General features: G+C 34.6%; 1 protein-coding gene across 1 annotated transcript; it reads right to left on the reverse strand.

Moving 5' to 3' along the window:
• Positions 1-180: 180 nt before the first annotated feature.
• LOC100891023 (macrophage mannose receptor 1) lies at positions 181-19,446 on the reverse strand. The gene is made up of 6 exons (XM_030991812.1): positions 19,121-19,446; positions 7,456-7,610; positions 6,686-6,798; positions 5,357-5,535; positions 2,188-2,419; positions 181-1,643 (listed from the first exon to the last, which is right to left on the reverse strand). The coding sequence occupies exons 1-6, from the start codon at positions 19,197-19,199 to the stop codon at positions 1,493-1,495; spliced, it is 909 nt and encodes a 302-aa protein (XP_030847672.1). The 5' UTR covers positions 19,200-19,446; the 3' UTR covers positions 181-1,492.
• Positions 19,447-20,257: the final 811 nt, after the last annotated feature.

The following is a 20,257-nucleotide window of genomic DNA, read 5'->3' on the forward strand; positions in this document are numbered from 1 at the left end:
ATAGGAATCATCTCATATCTCTTATACGATTGTCCAAGAAGTTATATTACTCTAACAACATAGAAAGTAATCAAACTAACAATAATCTATTATGGAAAACTGTAAAGGAACTCTTAGGCAAGAAAAATACGGAAAGTAATACATGTTTCTTAATTAATGAACAACAAACAACAGATCCAATTAAAATTTCAAAAGCTTTTAATGAGTACTATATAGATGTAGGCCCTAATTTAGCAACTAATATTGATTCAGGTGACATGGACTACAGTAAGTCCTTGAATTTCCCACGTGAAAATTCCTTATTTCTTACTCCAACCAATGTTTATGAAGTTATACATGTGGTTTAACACCTAAATTCTACAAAATCTAGTGGCCATGATTGTATAAGTGTTCACTTATTGAAACAAATAATCTTCAATATCGTAACCCCCCTGATATATATATTTAACCTATCAATTTCAACGGGTGTATGCCCAAATTTGCTTTAAATCGCTAAAGTCATTTTTCATATGGTCATATATAAATGTTCACTTGGATTGCATCATCTAACTCTATTAATTAACTTCTAATTCTACTATTTAACGTTAACCTAAACATCCTTCCCACATATATTACAATGATTTCATGTTTATGTTATTATGCATAGTCTATGTTTATATTCACCATTTATCGTTGACCTATTAATCAACTTGAATTCCACTGCTTACTTAGTAGTCTTAGTATAGTAATAGTACTAGTAATAATAAAAGTAATAATAATAATAATAATAATAATAATAATGATATAATAATAACAATCGGTAATATATTAATTATCGTCCAAAAATATGGTAATAATGCTTTCCACCACCAATACCAGGCAATAACACTAATAATCAATACAAACAACAAGTACAGTAGAACATTGTATTTTCCTATTGATATCTCAAAACACGATTAACATGATATGGAATATGCCTTCGTACTTTATTGCATACGTGCATATACATGGCTCAATATTGTTCCCTTCTATTTGCATCTGCATTGAATCATTCAAAACATATTATATATTTCGTTTTCAGATACCTCAGCAGATAGAAAAATGAAAGAAAAAAAAAGAAAAAGAAAATAGAATAACGTTTTGTTGCTCCATGATGTAAGATTCATGCTTTTCTTATACATCATTCACATTATTCAGAAAATGACAGTGTATAGCAAACTTCAATGAAGGAAGATGAATATATAATTATGTAGATATATATATATATACACTGTATATATTCATGTAGAGAAACTAATCCCATACCCTGACTTTCATGTAGTGGTGGGACCTAAGGTCTACTATTTTTACCCACATTTGTCATACATGTGCAAATCATGGTATTTCAAAAGGAAATATTTCAACTGATCCCCGGTATAAAAAGATTTAGGAGTAAAGCGAGTAGTCAAGGCAAATGAAAACGAAGAAAGATGAGCACAGGACAAAGAAAAGGAAGCCATGATAGTTTATCGGTTTATATAGTATCTTGGTAGATATGATGGTTGGTAGGATACGCGTAGCTCTGAGAAGCGGTATCCGGGTCTAGGTAGGTATGGACGTTTGTCTCTGACTGATCAAATACAGGGTTCTCAACCTGAGGAGACGAAGTAGTGGCTGATTCATCGCTGAAAGTATGAACGCATAGATAAATTGCATAGATGAAATACATAATATTTAACAAATAATAAAGTCCCAAGGAATGGTTATGTAGAAACAGGTCAACATGACATGTGGGAATTGGTATGGTACTTTTATAACGCATGTCATTAACATAATAAGTCTTTCAAGCGGGTTGTGATAACATTTAAAAAGCGTTATGCTTTAGAATATCAACATTGAGTCCCAATTAATAGGTATATATTAACATGCCAACATGAAAGTTGGCATATGGGAATTGCTATGGTATTTTTAAAATACATGTCATTAACATAATATGTCTTTTAAACTGGCTGCCATAACATTTAGAAAGCGTTATGCTTTAGAATATTTATATTGAATAGCATTTGAAAACAAAGAAGAAAGTAATTAAATAACTTTATAGATTAAAGAACAAATACAATCATAATTCAGGTTTTTTTTCATGACCATCAGGTTTTACCCTTGCGTGGAGGAGTACGATGAGAATGGACTGATGAGAGGTAACAGTTAAGTACAAGGTATCTTTCTAACCTTCTTCGCTTGTAAAAGATGATGAGAATAATAACGATAACAATCACAACAATAGCACCAACAGCGCTTCCTACGACAGTTGCTGTTGGACCTGAAGGGACTCCAGTTGGATTTGATTTGGGTGGAGAAGAGACAGTGCTTCCTACGACAGTTGCTGTTGGACCTGAAGGGACTCCAGTTGAATTTGTTTTGGGTGGAGAAGAGACACTCGGTGACAAGGATGGTGTGGGTACTACGATGGTAGTGAAAAGAAAGGACAAGAGTTAGAAATACCAAGGTAGCATCAGAGTCAGTAGATAAATAATTAATAAATCAGATACTAGATTAAAATAGTTGATAGATTAATGATAAATGAATCAAATACTAGCATATGATCATAATTGATTGTAATGGCACGGGGGGATACATCCCCCCATCCCCCCCCCCCCCCCGGGATCGACACCCATGCACACCATATTATATATAAAATCTTATTCATAAACACATGAGTGTGTACTCTTCGATCGCCATCACATCTTCTGGCTGTACACGCTGTAAACATGAAGACTTAAGGAAAAGCCGATCCTTCATGGCATCAGTTCTAGCTCTGTGCAATTCTCAACCCGTACCAATAAGGAATACATCTTCTCTCGATACGTTTAAGAAAGCCCCTCAGACCTATCTTTTCTTTAAGTAGTGTTTATCATTTCTGTATTATGTTTATATTCTCCAATTATAATGTAAAGCGCAACGAGAATAGCATTGTAATTATTATGCGCAAAACAAATTAAAGGTTATTATTATTATTATCATTATTATTTTCATTATTGTTATTATTACTATTATCATCATCATCATATAAGTTATTATTTTATCATTATTATTAATATTATAGGATTTCCCGGCCAAATTCGCGAGATTGTCATTCAAATTAATTTGTCTTGCGTTCAAATTCGACGGTTTTAGTGCAGTCAGGTATATCTCGGGTTTATATTCCCTTTTCTAGTTTTCAAATCTATGGACTTTTCGTTAGAATCTACGTATGTTTCATTCAAATTAACGAACATTATGCTTCTTTCGCTATTTGGTCATTCGATTTGGCGCAACACGATTTTCTGACAACGCGACGGTGTACTTTTAGCATTCTAATTCATTTGTAGCATTCAAATTAACACTTTGTGCACTTAAATTGATGGTCATTATACATTTCTCGTTTATTACACACTTTTTATAGCTCATTCTTTTTCTTTCAAGATTGTTTTTTCATGTGTATTTCATCATATTTCATTTTCTTGCATTTATACACTTATTATTATTAGATTTATCTGATATTCATCAGCATTTAAGTTTGATTGTTAAGAAGAAAAAAACGACTTGCATCTACGGACCTGATGGTCTCAGTATATTTGTAAATGTTCATGTAAGGAAGTTGTTTGTCTTATGTTTTATCATAAATTGATCACAATTTCATCATAATTTCATTATGGAAGAAGGGCATAATATTGTGACTGGAGTAGGGAGGGACTAGCGTCAACAATTTGAACATGATTAATTATTTAGCCATGTTTTAGCCATCGATCTGCTGGCGGGCAGGTAAACCATGAAACTCTTTAAGAAAAACAGAGGGGCGTGCTGGGTATTACTATGTGAATTACTTTTGTAAAATTCCGAGTCTGTAGTAAAAAAGGGCGATTGAGGGTACCCCCACCTTTCCCGGGTATATGAACATGTCCGTGCAGAAATGCCATATCCCTTGATTTCGCCCCCTTCTCTACTTTATGTGTGACTACACCTATCTGCATTGTCCTGAAAATAAATAAAAGGAATAACAGCTTAGACCCTAATGGCAAATCATGCATTTTAACTGCATTATTTAAATACTGTAAAAGTTTGTTGCAATTCTTCCCCCTAACATTCCTAACTTGAATAAAAATATTACGAATACGAATGACAGGTGTTAATTTGAATGATAAAAATTACGCTTCGACAAGTGAATATTAATTTGAATGCTAGTTAAGCAGTTTCTAAATTGAATGACAGATCTATGAAACCCTTCGACCAAAATCCTAAATTAAATACAAAAGCTGGAAAATTGAATGATTATTGGCATGGCAAAGCCGATCTGCGCTAACTGAAATGCAAAGTAAATGAATTCGAATGACAAACACGCGAATTTGGCCGGGAAATCCTATATTATTATCTTTATTATTATTATTGTTATCATCATCATCATCATAACTCTTATTATTATTTGTATTATTATTATTATTATTATTATTATTATTATTATTATTATTATTATTATTATTATTATTATTATTGTTATTATTGAGGAACTCCATTCATGTGCCAAACTTAATGATATTTTGACAAAAGAACATCATCGAAATGATATAGCGGAATATTTTTACGTGACATTGCTCTTTATTGTTCAGCGATCAACATTCACTTCATCAAATATGTTACGACATCACCTAGAAGAGTGTAAGTGAATTATTACCCATTTAATCTTGGTAAATTAAGTAGAGTTTACATAATAATTAAAGTAAACAAGTTGATTATTTTTCAGCTCGTATCATTTGTAATTAATTTTGGATGGTACAGAAATGACAGCCCGTCTAGTGCAGGGATGATATATAACGATCATCGAAGTGTATTAAAAAGAAAATGCGTTTGATCGTCATTTAGTATCAGAAAGTTTTTCTGATATAACTGTATTGATATCACTTATAGGATTATTCGTTAGTCATTATTATTATCATTATTATTATTATTATTATTATTATTATTATTAAAGATCATCATTGCGTATTATTGGTTTCATTATTTTCTGTTTTCATTATTGATTATTTAAAATGGTTACATTGGGTTTCTCTTCTAAATCCGATCTTACTAAAAAAAAATGATTTAAATTTCACACGCCGTATATAAAAACTGGTCAAAAAATATTTAAAAGAAATTCAAAGAATTTTTTTTGTTTAAAATGTCTGATAATAGTTATCTAGAATAAAGTTGCACAATGTTACCTTACATGCTCCCTCAGAGCTAGACTAAACATGGTGAAACATGGTGAAACAAGGGGTGATAATATCTGTAAAGCGCTCAGAGACGGTATTTCGTATTAAGCGCTGAATAAATCCAGATTATTATTATTATCATCAATATATGCAAAACGATATGAAATACTTACCGATAGGCATACCGATAGGTATACCGCTAGGTATTTGGCAGATAGGTCGTCTTGTTGATGTGCACGTTACTAGGTACCATAGTCCATGTATTGTGTCACCGCTCCGAGATCTCATCACAGCACAGTAAGGTGGTAGGTCAGGCCTCTCGTAAAGATGTGAATAATCCCAGTTTTTATACCTTGAAAGAGTTTAACTTATATTATAGGCCTACAATTTTTGTTTGATTAAAGCACATCATTAATTCCACGGAAATACTGAATATATATATATACGAGACATAGGTCCACAATCATGGTTTAACTTATATGTATTATAGGCCTACATAATTTGTTTATTTAAAGCACATCATAAATTCCACGGAAATACTAAATATATATATATATGAGACATAGGTCCATCATATCATGACTCGAGTGTCTTTGGGGGAAAATGTATCTTCTGGTAAATCAATACAAAGTGCCTATGACTAATTTTGTAAATGCATTGACATGGTAGATTTGGCATGTAGCTAGGATTGTTTCTTTCCTTCGTTGACAAAACTTGAGTTCCATTCTAATTTATGCTAATTTATTATGAATTAACGATCAATATCAAGTTCATGCAATCAAGAATGGAGACTTGATGGCTTTCAGTATTCCACATGAATTCGGCTTTCAACAATAATTTTCCCATTATCTGACATTAGCCATTTGAACTTGTGACACGTGACGTAGTTCAATCTATCAGGATAACATCGAAGATTTTGCATGACTCAGAAGAATCCTGGAATGTTTAATAAGATTTGATCAAAATGTGATAAATCAACAATAATTCAATGATGTATGTGGTGTCATGATTAAAATTAGATTATATTTCATAATGATTTTAATAATGGTTTAAGGCGCGATGGCTCCTTGGAAGAGCAGTGATCTCGTAACCGGGAGATCTGGGTTCGAAACCAAGTCGATGTGCTAATGCCCTTTTATAAGGCATTAATCATCATTAACAAGTCCCTCGGGGAGGACTTATAGCCGTCGCTCCACCGACTTACAAGCATACACATGCTTTCTTAGCAGTCAGGTAAAACCAACCAATCAATCACAAAAGCTTTCGGGTTTCCGATATATTCCTCACCTAATTGCAAATTCGATCCTTATTATTCTTTCTTGGTTGAATTAGTCAGATGGCAAATTGCCTCCATTGCCCCTCCTCTTCGAATAGCTAGTGCCCCTTTCCGCGCACGTATGCCAATTATTAAAACCACTGACATAAAGAAAAAAATGGTTATGGGGAAAAACGAATTGAAAGAAGGAGTGGTAGTATATCACGATGACAGTAATGATACATACCCAGCTAGGGCCGTTCCATCAATCCATCTGTATGTACCATCATCCATCTTTTCTAAGCCGATGTAATAGCGGCCGTTACCCTCCTCAAAACTCATGGTATTGGCAATGAAATCCTATTCATATTATGAAGAAAAGAGGGGTACATTTGGAGAAAAAAAATTATCAATGTAGCAAAATGCAAAATGTTCTCATTTCGGGGGAGGGGAGGGGTGAACACCCCTACCCCTAATTAAAATGATCGGTTTCCGAGTCGCATGCATTGCGTCCCTGGCTAGCCCCCTCAACATTTTCGGCACATTACGGCACTGGTTACAATGGGAATATTTTTTAATAATTCAAATCGGAGTTTCAGATGCGAAATGTCTAAGAACACTTCCACGTACGAACGTTTATATATTTGAGTTCACTGGTAGAAAATCGTGAGACAGATGACATAAGCACCAGTTTTGTGGTGTGCTTTTATCTGAGAATTGTCCATGGTGTACCGTTGGGTGGTTTAAGTAATGCCTACCAGTCAATACAAGTTTTCTTGAATTGTTTAACTTCATAGAAAACCTGCCAATTAGAATACGATTGTTGCTATCAGTCTTGGCAATATTCTACTGCCCTATTTGTTCTGAAGAAACGAAATAGATGCAAACAAATGCTGATACTGCATAGCATATGTTTCATTTTGGAAAACTGTATAGGGTTTCAGTAATACGTTTTGCTCCATGAAAATTCTGATAAATATATCATGTATACACTAGATGGTAAAAATGCGTACGTACATTTTGTTCAACTGATGTAATGATTGGCATGTCACCACCTAAGCTTTGACAGTATGCACGTGTTTCAGAGAATGTCTTGCCAGTACCACGGTAGAAGACATAACAATAGCCACCAAACACATTCAACCCTGATGTAGAACACACCTGACATTCAACTGTAAGATAATAAGATACAAAGAATCAATACGGTAATCTATTCTTGACGATAGGGATTCATCATAACACCCCCCCCCCCCCCCCCCCTCGCCGTCTTCGGATTGTCCATGATATTTATTTTAAAAAGGAAAATAGAGGAAAGAACCTGAAAGGGAGATTTTGAAGAAAAAAGGAAAAGAATACGGAAGTGAAACGACGATATGACATTAATCTCTTTCACCCTCCCTAATTCTAGCCCCTTTCATTAATTTCATTCATCTGGTAGACCTTTGTCCCTTCCCCTCCTACAAATTTCCTACAGGGGCGTCTAATCTACGGCAGGAGCAGTTCTTTCCTAAATCATGTTGGTAATCGACTGTCTATCCTGTATAACATATTATCTTAAGGGATCAATTTACAACTAGAATAATATCATTATAAACATAGAATGTATAAAGGAAATGTAGTATAAACAAAACAAAAAATACATGTACAAAGAATTATACGTTGCATCAGTAGGCCTACACACCTGATACCAAAGAGATTAGGGAGGAGGGATAAAGGTACAGAGGGAGGGGGCTGAGGAGGGGGAGAGGGCAAGAGAGAGAGAGAGTGGGGTAGAAGGGAAAGAAAAAGGGAGATAGAAAGATGTGAATACGAGGGCAAAGATAAAAGGTGATGAGAAATAGAGCCGAGAGTGAGAAAGAGAGAGAGAGAGAGAGAGAGAGAGAGAAACTATACAAAGAGACAAAGAGAGACAAAGAGAGAGAGAAAGAACGAGAGAAATGTAGACCATGAGTATACATACTTTGTTAAGTGATTATAATAATGGTCCTATGTTCATTTTGATTGCCAGTGTAAGTTCACTCGAACGAAACTTATGCAGTGATTTGATTTATTGGTTTCTCTGCATCTTTTTTTCATCATACATTTTCATGAACATAATATGGTTTGATACAATATTTCATATGTATATACACAGAAAATAAACGAAATTAAACAAATATATTGAATGCATAATTAACATTGAATTGATACATTATTTCATATGTGTATAATTTTATACAGAAAATATGCAAAGTTAAACAAAGATATTGAATGCATAATTAACATACAGAAAATAAACGAAATTAAACAAATATATTGAATGCATAATTAACATTGAATTGATACATTATTTCATATGTATATAATTTTACACAGAAAATATGCAAAGTTAAACAAAGATATTGAATGCATAATTGACATACATTAGATGCAGGAGGGCTACAACATAAGCAGAGGAGCTTCACGTGCCCGCAGCCCTCAACTTAGATAAAACAATACAAATAAAAAAGCAGAAGAGTGACTTAAAGAGAAGAGAAGGAAAGGACAGAGAAAGAGCGTTGGTTTTCTTTTAATTCAATAAAACAAATACATCTGCTGATTGAACGCAGGTTCATTCATAGATGAATAAACGATGCTAGCACTATGAACATGACTGACAAAGAAAGCGGACAAAATATACAGTTCCTCAGGTAGACAATGGAACATCCCTTCACTGCTATTATGTAAAAATGTGTAGAACAGGTGTCACATGCATATCCACCTTTCTACATAATAGCAGTAAAGGGATGTTCCTTTGTCTACCTGAGGAACTGCATATTTTGTCCGCTTTCTTTGTCTGTCATATTCATAGTGTAGGTCATGGACGATTACACATTATTAGTTGAATGTACAGTCACTGTACACACGCACATGAATATAGTAGAACGACACACGACAGGATCAATACTTAGACAACAACCAAGTTTTAACCGCCTTCTTAAAAGAATACAATGTCCGAAGGTTTCTTATTACAATGGGCAGAGAGTTCCAGATGTCTGGGCCGGTGTGTCTAATGGATTTGAGAGCCAATGCGGTTTTTGGATTACTTAAATGGAATTTTTCAGTTTGCCTTGTAGGATAAGAGTGGATGGTTTTATTCAAATTAAACAATGGGGGGAAGTATGAAGGTAGTAGACCATTTTGTAAGCGAAACATGAAGAGTGCAATTTGTAGAATATTTACATCATCAGCTTTTAGAGTTTTTAGTTTTGAAAACAAGGGATTGGTGTGGTCGCGATAGATAGAATCAGAACATATACGCATGGCTTTCTTTTGTAACAGTAAAATGGCGTCAACATTGCTTTTTGAATTTTCCCATATAATGTTACAATATGAAATATAAGGCAGTATAACATAAACAAGATATTTGAAGGGACATAATAATTCAATTTACAGAGAATACCAATATTACGTGAAATAGTATTAGAAATATATTGCACATGATTGTTCAACCTCAGATTTTCATTAATCAAAACACCAAGGAATTTTGTGCTATCCTTTTTTTCCAATAATTCACCATCCAAAGTAATTTCAATGTAAGGAACATCGCTGTTTTTCCTGTTCTGAAAGTATATATAGTTTGTTTTCTTTAAATTAAGGGATAGTTTATTACTTCTAAACCATTTTGATAATTTTGGTAATTCAGCGTTAATGTTTCTTAAAGGGGTCTGAAAATCTGAATTGGAACAAAATGCATTGGTATCATCAGCGAATAAAATATACTGTAGTGCATTTGATGAATTATAAATATCATTTACATAATATGACAGAGGGCCGAGGATTGACCCCTCTGGCACTCCACACGTTGTAGAACATAATTCTGATTCATTTGAATCATAACATACATATTGTTTTCTATTTGTTAAATAATTGTTAAACCATTGTATAGCAACACCCCCTCAATCCGTAGTATTCCAATTTACGTATAAGTAGTGTATGTTCAAGAGTGTCAAATGCCTTGCCATGAATACTCTAATAACATGCTTATGATCAGCTAAGGCATTTGACACTCTATCAAATAATTGTAACAATGCTAACTCCGTTGAATGACATTTTCTAAAACCATATTGATTTTCATACAACAGTTCATTTTTTGTTAGAAAATCATACAGTCTATTATAAACCAGTCTTTCTAAGACTTTAGAAATACTTGGTAAGATAGAAACAGGTCGGTAATTCGAAACTAGAGAAGAGCCGTCTTTTTTGTATATTGGAATTACTTTTGCTATTTTCAATGAGTCCGGAAAGACTTCTGTTGTAAGTGATAAATTACAAATGTGTACTAGAGGCGTTACAATACTTCCTGCTATTTGTTTTAAAAAGTGCGTACTTATTTTATCACGACTACAAGAATAACTTATTTGCAATGAATTGACAATATTCAAAATTTCAACACAGTTTGTAGGCATAAAGAAAATGATTTACTACATGGATTTGAAAGGTATTGTAAATAATCTGAACCATTGGAATTTATTTTCGATGCTTGAATAGGGCCTTCATTTACGAAATACTTATTAAAACAATCTATCTCTTTTGACTTGGTCTTTTGCTTTTGAAGAGTTTCTTTTATGACTTTCCATGTAGATGCCATATTGCCGTTAGCATTTTCAAATTCTTTTACATAGTACATATTACGAGATAGTCATTGCGGATGTAGTATCGAAAATAATATCGCTAGTGATATTATTTTGTCTCCTAATGTGGTCAATAAGGAATCTAAAAGATCACGACGTTTCGTGCGCTGCTGCAACACTTCGTCAGGTGATAAAAACTAACGTGAGCAAGCGTCTTTTATACTCTACGGGAGGACCGGCGCAGCGGTCAGTAATTCGATCGATAATTGGAACAATAACGCACAAGGCCTATGGTCGACGCACACGGTGCTCGACCAATCAGATTAGTTGTTATCACCTGACGAAGTGTTGCAGCAGCGCACGAAACGTCGTGATCTTTTAGAATCCTTATTGACCACATTGCGAGACAAACGAATATCACTAGCGATATTATTTTCGAGTCTCATTATTGTTGTTAATTTATTCCTATAACAGTTATATTCGTATTTATTCTCGTTACTTGGATGTCGGAGACTACGTTTGTACAATATATTTCTTTTCTTAATCGACCAAAAAATTCCCTTCGTTATCCGTGGATTTTGTGGTTTTCTTTTATTTATATTTTGTTTAGTCTTTGGAATACATCTATTAAAGTGGGCTCAAAATATATTCCAAAAAAGTCCATATGCAGTATCAGTTTCACTACAAGATAGTACATCATTCCATGTTTCCATCATTAAATCATTATTTAAAGATAATATTTTTCTGTTTTAAATTTACGAGACATTGATATTTCCTTTTGTTTTGTACGAGACATGAGATCATTATCACAAATAAGAAATATAGAAATATGATCAGATATTTCACTGTAAACTAGACCAGCATTCATATGTTCAGTAACAACATTCGTAAAAATATTGTCTATTAAAGCTTATCTGCCATAGTTTATATGAGGGATAAGACTGCCCTGCAAGGTCACTGGACAGGTGTTTATCTCATCAACTCAACATAATTATATTTTACTTTATTTTACTATATATTTTGTTTCCGTTTCAATGTGGACAACTTTATGCAAAACCAGATTTGAATACAAAGATAAGAATTGCTATTTAGTCATGTTACTAGGGAACAGAGATAAAATATACAAAACATTTTTAACTAGAGAAATAGAACCCAAGTCAGATTATTGTATTACTTCATCGTGAATATGTAAAAACTGTTAACACAATTGTACAACAAACAATTAGTGTTTATAAATAAATATCTTTAAAACATAAAACACAATAGAAAGTGTTTTTTTCTCAGAAAGGTTGATTGATGTACAACATGTTGAAATAGAGTAAATTTGTCATCTATTACTAGGGTTGTCTACGAAGTGTTCTTTTTCAGGTTGATGTCAAGCCTTAGTTGTCGCTTCCATCTGCACCCTCCGTCTCCGTCTCTTCTTCACTATCATCGTCATTCTCATCCTGATACTGGAATAACCCCTCGAATTGTGCACCGTGTCTTGCTAAGACTCTTTTCACGGCTTTCCGAAGATTCATGCCATTTTCTACTTTTTCCGTGAGATCAGACATAATTTCATCATTGATGTCAGCGCTTCCAAGGTACACATTCTGCTGCAAGAAGTTGGAGTAAAGATCGAAAAAGCTGCGTTTGACAGCCCATAGAACTTTCACGTGAGCCTTTTCTTTAGCTTCTTCTTCATCCATACCATCGGAGATATATTTTTGATATTTTTCGTCCCTGAGGTCCTCGGTGTTTGTCATGGCCTGTTCTAACCATTCTTGATAAGCAGGGTTGTCCTCAGGTTCTTTCATGTCAGGTGTCTCTGACTTTGACGATTCATCCTCTCCTTCACTTTCTGAATCACCTTTTTTCAGATTCATCGCTAGATTCTACAACTCTTTGCTTTTTAGAGGGTGGTTCGGAGTAATCATCTTCACTAGTTTCTTCACCAGCGTTGGAATTTTCAGTCTCGTACCCATGATCTTTCATATCAGGATGTACATTCTGTGCGTGCCTCTTCATGTCGAACTTGCGACTATAGGTCTTATCGCATAGTGAACAAGCGTAACGCTTGGACATATCGAAAGTGTTCGTGTTGACTCGTTGATGTTTAACTCGGATTTGATTCAAAGGAAATTGAATCTTTATAATTATAGTTTTTCATTTGATATATTTTGTTATTTGATACGTAACGCCGTAGATAACGTCGTAAATCCGTAATGTAACGCCGTAAATCCGCAGTTTAGCGCCGTAACATTCCATAACGCCGCAATGTAACGCCACAACGCCGTATCGTATTATACACAACGCATTTGACGGATCATTCAGCTTTATGCTTCATCACCAACTTTTCTAGAGCACCCACTCTCTATTTGTGGTCTAACATTCTATTATTAACTATTATTCATCTCAGCTTCATGATCAATCATTATCTTTTTTTAGAACATCCAGTCTATTACATCTCCCCTGTATACACCTTCCTCTTCCTCCGAGAAGAAAAAAGAAAACTTCGAGAATAATTATGTAATAGAGATTTTACGGTATTACACGTGAGTAGATAATTATGTCTTTATTCCTGTTGCTATAAAGCAAATGTGACTTACTTCTTCTTCTTTTCCATTCTTTCCTTCAGCATGATCAGGTAGTTTAACCGTGCATTTAACCTATCGAGTTGAACGTGTTATATGTCAAAGTTAATGTACACGAGTCAATTAGAAATAGTATAAGTACGAAAAAATTCGTGTACAAAACCTATGGCCGTCCCTGTACTCACTGCTATAACTACTGACACTTGCGACAGATTAGTTCTTATTGATAGAAAAAAAAACCGTCATGCTCTCGTTTTTAATACGTATAATCTCTTAACGAAAGAATGAATAAGACCCTTATAAAATTACATTATTATATAAACTAAAATGCAAATGAGCGTAGCGGGCGAGCTGTTTGAGAAATTGGAGGGGAAAATGCCCTCATTCGCTTTAGATTACGGAGCACATAATATTAGGAAGGCTATGCGAATTCTGTTGTTTCAGGGGAGACGGGTCGGGGTGGGGGTGTGACAAAAATATATTGTCTTTTCCCACTTAAAAGGGGGAATTTGGGGGAAACTTTAAAAAAATGGGGGCACTTTGCCCCCTTGCCCCCCCCCCCCGAGCGCCGCGCCTTTGCTATTTTATCCGAAGATTAAAAAACAGCTGATGAAACTTATACATTATAAAGTGAAAGCTTTCATAAACAATGATTGTTATGATTTAAATGAAACTAACATCCAATGACGGACTGTGCTTATTTGCGAGTTTGAGTCTGTCTCCTCAACAAAGGCCCGACAATGAAATTAGGATGTAAGATTTAATTTATGCATCTTCTGTAACTTTTCTAATCAGCTGATCGTCTATGTCATTGTATGTATAATGGACCCTCATCCATGATCCAAAATTATGTTTTTCTTCACATTCTATTTTTGTTGTCATGCTGAAGTAAAATTTGTTTTCTTGTACTGTAATTTGTTTTGAAATAGAAATTGCCTTTAAGTTATATCTACGGTGCCATGTCAAAATATAATAAATATCCGCTCTCTGGTACATTCATCTCAGTTGATTTTGTAACTGAGCAGCGGAAAACGTTGATTTTGTGAAAAACAAATACCAGAAGCGGTTAGAGTATGTAATTACATGAGGAAATAAAATAAAGTACGAAAAAATTCGTGTACAAAACCTATGGCCGTCCCGGTACTCACTGCTATAACTACTGACACTTTATTTTCTTTAACATTTTATTTCCTCATGTAATTACATACTCTAACCGCTTCTGGTATTTGTTTTTCACAAAATCAACGTTTTCCGCTGCTCAGTTACAAAATCAACTGAGATGAATGTACCAGAGAGCGGATATTTATTATATTTTGACATGGCACCGTAGATATAACTTAAAGGCAATTTCTATTTCAAAACAAATTACAGTACAAGAAAACAAATTTTACTTCAGCATGACAACAAAAATAGAATGTGAAGAAAAACATAATTTTGGATCATGGATGAGGGTCCATTATACATACAATGACATAGACGATCAGCTGATTAGAAAAGTTACAGAAGATGCATAAATTAAATCTTACATCCTAATTTCATTGTCGGGCCTTTGTTGAGGAGACAGACTCAAACTCGCAAATAAGCACAGTCCGTCATTGGATGTTAGTTTCATTTAAATCATAACAATCATTGTTTATGAAAGCTTTCACTTTATAATGTATAAGTTTCATCAGCTGTTTTTTAATCTTCGGATAAAATAGCAAAGGCGCGGCGCTCGGGGGGGGGGGGCAAGGGGGCAAAGTGCCCCCATTTTTTTAAAGTTTCCCCCAAATTCCCCCTTTTAAGTGGGAAAAGACAATATATTTTTGTCACACCCCCACCCCGACCCGTCTCCCCTGAAACAACAGAATTCGCATAGCCTTCCTAATATTATGTGCTCCGTAATCTAAAGCGAATGAGGGCATTTTCCCCTCCAATTTCTCAAACAGCTCGCCCGCTACGCTCATTTGCATTTTAGTTTATATAATAATGTAATTTTATAAGGGTCTTATTCATTCTTTCGTTAAGAGATTATACGTATTAAAAACGAGAGCATGACGGTTTTTTTTTTCTATCAATAAGAACTAATCTGTCGCAAGTGTCAGTAGTTATAGCAGTGAGTACAGGGACGGCCATAGGTTTTGTACACGAATTTTTTCGTACTTATACTATTTCTAATTGACTCGTGTACATTAACTTTGACATATAACACGTTCAACTCGATAGGTTAAATGCACGGTTAAACTACCTGATCATGCTGAAGGAAAGAATGGAAAAGAAGAAGAAGTAAGTCACATTTGCTTTATAGCAACAGGAATAAAGACATAATTATCTACTCACGTGTAATACCGTAAAATCTCTATTACATAATTATTCTCGAAGTTTTCTTTTTTCTTCTCGGAGGAAGAGGAAGGTGTATACAGGGGAGATGTAATAGACTGGATGTTCTAAAAAAAGATAATGATTGATCATGAAGCTGAGATGAATAATAGTTAATAATAGAATGTTAGACCACAAATAGAGAGTGGGTGCTCTAGAAAAGTTGGTGATGAAGCATAAAGCTGAATGATCCGTCAAATGCGTTGTGTATAATACGATACGGCGTTGTGGCGTTACATTGCGGCGTTATGGAATGTTACGGCGCTAAACTGCGGATTTACGGCGTTACATTACGGATTTACGACGTTATCTACGGCGTTACGTATCAAATAACAAAATATATCAAATGAAAAACTATAATTATAAAGATTCAATTTCCTTTGAATCAAATCCGAGTTAAACATCAACGAGTCAACACGAACACTTTCGATATGTCCAAGCGTTACGCTTGTTCACTATGCGATAAGACCTATAGTCGCAAGTTCGACATGAAGAGGCACGCACAGAATGTACATCCTGATATGAAAGATCATGGGTACGAGACTGAAAATTCCAACGCTGGTGAAGAAACTAGTGAAGATGATTACTCCGAACCACCCTCTAAAAAGCAAAGAGTTGTAGAATCTAGCGATGAATCTGAAAAAAAGTGATTCAGAAAGTGAAGGAGAGGATGAATCGTCAAAGTCAGAGACACCTGACATGAAAGAACCTGAGGACAACCCTGCTTATCAAGAATGGTTAGAACAGGCCATGACAAACACCGAGGACCTCAGGGACGAAAAATATCAAAAATATATCTCCGATGGTATGGATGAAGAAGAAGCTAAAGAAAAGGCTCACGTGAAAGTTCTATGGGCTGTCAAACGCAGCTTTTTCGATCTTTACTCCAACTTCTTGCAGCAGAATGTGTACCTTGGAAGCGCTGACATCAATGATGAAATTATGTCTGATCTCACGGAAAAAGTAGAAAATGGCATGAATCTTCGGAAAGCCGTGAAAAGAGTCTTAGCAAGACACGGTGCACAATTCGAGGGGTTATTCCAGTATCAGGATGAGAATGACGATGATAGTGAAGAAGAGACGGAGACGGAGGGTGCAGATGGAAGCGACAACTAAGGCTTGACATCAACCTGAAAAAGAACACTTCGTAGACAACCCTAGTAATAGATGACAAATTTACTCTATTTCAACATGTTGTACATCAATCAACCTTTCTGAGAAAAAAACACTTTCTATTGTGTTTTATGTTTTAAAGATATTTATTTATAAACACTAATTGTTTGTTGTACAATTGTGTTAACAGTTTTTACATATTCACGATGAAGTAATACAATAATCTGACTTGGGTTCTATTTCTCTAGTTAAAAATGTTTTGTATATTTTATCTCTGTTCCCTAGTAACATGACTAAATAGCAATTCTTATCTTTGTATTCAAATCTGGTTTTGCATAAAGTTGTCCACATTGAAACGGAAACAAAATATATAGTAAAATAAAGTAAAATATAATTATGTACTACATAGTGTTTTATTTCATGGATGTGTGTATTCTACGTCACAATAGTCGTACAACATACAACGTATGTCCAGAATGAATAGAGTCGAGATGTTGAAAGTATGAAATAGAGTCGAGATGGTGAAAGTATGAAATAGAGTCGAGATGGTGAAAGTATGAAATAGAGTCGAGATGTTGAAAGTATGGAAATAGAGTCGAGATTAATGAAAGTATGGAATAAAGTCGAGATGGTGAACGTGTGAAATAGAGTCGAAATGGTGAAAGTGTGAAAAAGAGTCGAGATGTTGAAAGTATGGAAATAGAGTCGAGATGGTGAAAGTATGAAATAGAGTTACGGAGTTAATAATAGAGTGTTAAACCTCAACAAGAGAGTGGGTGCTCTAGAAAACTTGGTGATTTAGCATAGAGATGAATGATCCGTCAAATGCGTTGTGGATATAACGATACGGCGTTACGGCATGTTACGACGCTAAACTACGGATTTACGGCGTGTATGTTTGCTGTACAATCGTGTTAACTTTTTGTTTACCGATGAAAAAATACAATAATGTGACTTGGGTTCTATTTCTCTAGTTAAAAATGTTTTGTATATTTTATCTCTGTTCTCTAGTAACATGACTAAATAGCAATTGTTATCTGTGTATTCAAATATGTTTTGATGATGTTTTGAGAGAGTCCAAACATAGCCCTGAACTATAAGTATCAAAGTGTTGTGTGAAAGTCCAAAGAACTCGACGGTACGAACAGGGCGGAATAAAACGAGCTTCATTTATCGAAAGGCTGTTGAGAGGTTCATAAACTCAATACACGATCAATAAGAAACGACGGTTCTATTGTTGAAAAGAGGTAATTCAAATACAAAAGAAACTAGACCTATACAAAGTTAATACCTTTTATACACATAGACTGCAATACGCTTCCCCGTGTTGCCATGCGAGGATCACAGTATGGGTAAATACACGTTCCTTTATTTAGTTGATCGAACAATAGATATTGATCCAACCTACAACGGCGTTGTAAACGTTCCTTAGAAAGTAAAACACAAATTATACCGGTAGAAAGAAAGTCAAAAAGTCAAAATTACATAGACACTCGTGTTAAGAGTCAGTTCCACAAATAAAATACCTATCCACTATTCAAAACGTCAATAATTCCTAAAGATCTTTAAGTAAAATTCAAAATGTCAAAATTCACATAGAAACACGTGTTGTAATTCACTTTTTGCTTGAAAAAAAAACTAAGTCCAACAAAGAAAATCACTAAGTAAAATTCATAAAGTCACAATCCCATTGACACGCGTGTTATAAGTCAGTTTTTATCGAAAAAATTTACAAGTCCAAAATGACAAATCCCTAATTAAATTCAAAAAGTCAGGACCTCGTCAAAACCCCATAGACACGCGTGTTATAAGTCCGTTTTTTCTCGAAAATAGACAATGTCAAAGTTAATGTACACGAGTCAATTAGAAATAGTATAAGTACGAAAAAATTCGTGTACAAAACCTATGGCCGTCCCGGTACTCACTGCTATAACTACTGACTGGTGATAAAAAATAAACAAGTTTCGACACATTTGAATTTCATAGGCATTTCCATGCTTTTGGAATAGAATAGTAGAAACATCCAGTACGTTTCGTACAAACCTGTTGTAGATGAAAGAATCCATATCAGAGTAAGAGGCAGAAACATCCTAAACCATCCACGTATTGAATCCCCAGACATTGTCAATATCACAGCAACACAGAGAGTGAGATGCAGTGCCCAATAGTGAAGTCCGAAAAGATTGCGCTTGGAGTTATATCCATTAAGGCTATATATCCTAGTACGACGGAGCAGCTTGGAAATGACCTGTGATCTGATTCTAGTATCCAAATATGGTGACTGATTATTGAAAAGAAAGTCGATTACGCCATGAATGAAATTAAAGACAACATGCTTCCTCAGAAAGTGGTGGTACGTAAATGTATGAGATCAACAAAGTTATTTCCGATTTCCAGGCTCATCGTTTTCTAAAAGGGTTTCGTTTCGTTTCGTTTTTATTTCCGTAAAAAAAAAAAGAATTCACAATGAAAAGAAAGTAGCAAAAGAAATATAACAAGAATTCTATCAACTTAAACATAAAAATTAAAAAAAATCACATGGCATTAAATTGAAGAAGAAAAAAAGAAAAAAACAACAACAACAACATTAAGAACGTCCACCGGAGCAAGCAAAAAAAAGTCAGATAAAACAGACAGCCGGATAGCCCATTTTTAGCTGCACTTACGTAGTGCAGCTGGTCTTCCATTGTGACCAGAAAGGAAAACAAAAAAAGGGGGGGCAGAACAACACAAAACAAAACAACAAGAATAATGGTATTTAAAGAAAAAAAAATTATATTAAAGGTAATACAAAGTTTTGGTATGGGGTCATACATTTGGTTCAAATTAATATATTGGAAGCAAATGCGATCCTACAATATTCAGTGATCGTTGTCGCGGTTGAAATCGAGTCGTAAGTTATGAAATTGTAAATAATAAACTCTCTATGTTGTATAGCTCCCTCTCAAGGTCAAGGTATTTATTAAGCTATAAAACAATGTTTCTTGACTAAAATCGACGAATTAGCTATTCCCGTTTGGAAATTATATATCACAACTACATACTCTGAGATTTTCATGGTCGCACCTACCATTGTACGGCCGTAGGCGCTATTTGAAATTTATCAAAATTTACCGGGAGCACCGGTAAATTTTTATAATCAATTTTTCTCGAAAGCAGAAGTGTTTTAGGGGCTAAAAT

Source organism: Strongylocentrotus purpuratus, unplaced genomic scaffold (genome assembly GCF_000002235.5).
Source record: "Strongylocentrotus purpuratus isolate Spur 01 unplaced genomic scaffold, Spur_5.0 spur5_scaffold_2, whole genome shotgun sequence".
Lineage (NCBI taxonomy): Eukaryota > Metazoa > Echinodermata > Echinoidea > Camarodonta > Strongylocentrotidae > Strongylocentrotus > Strongylocentrotus purpuratus.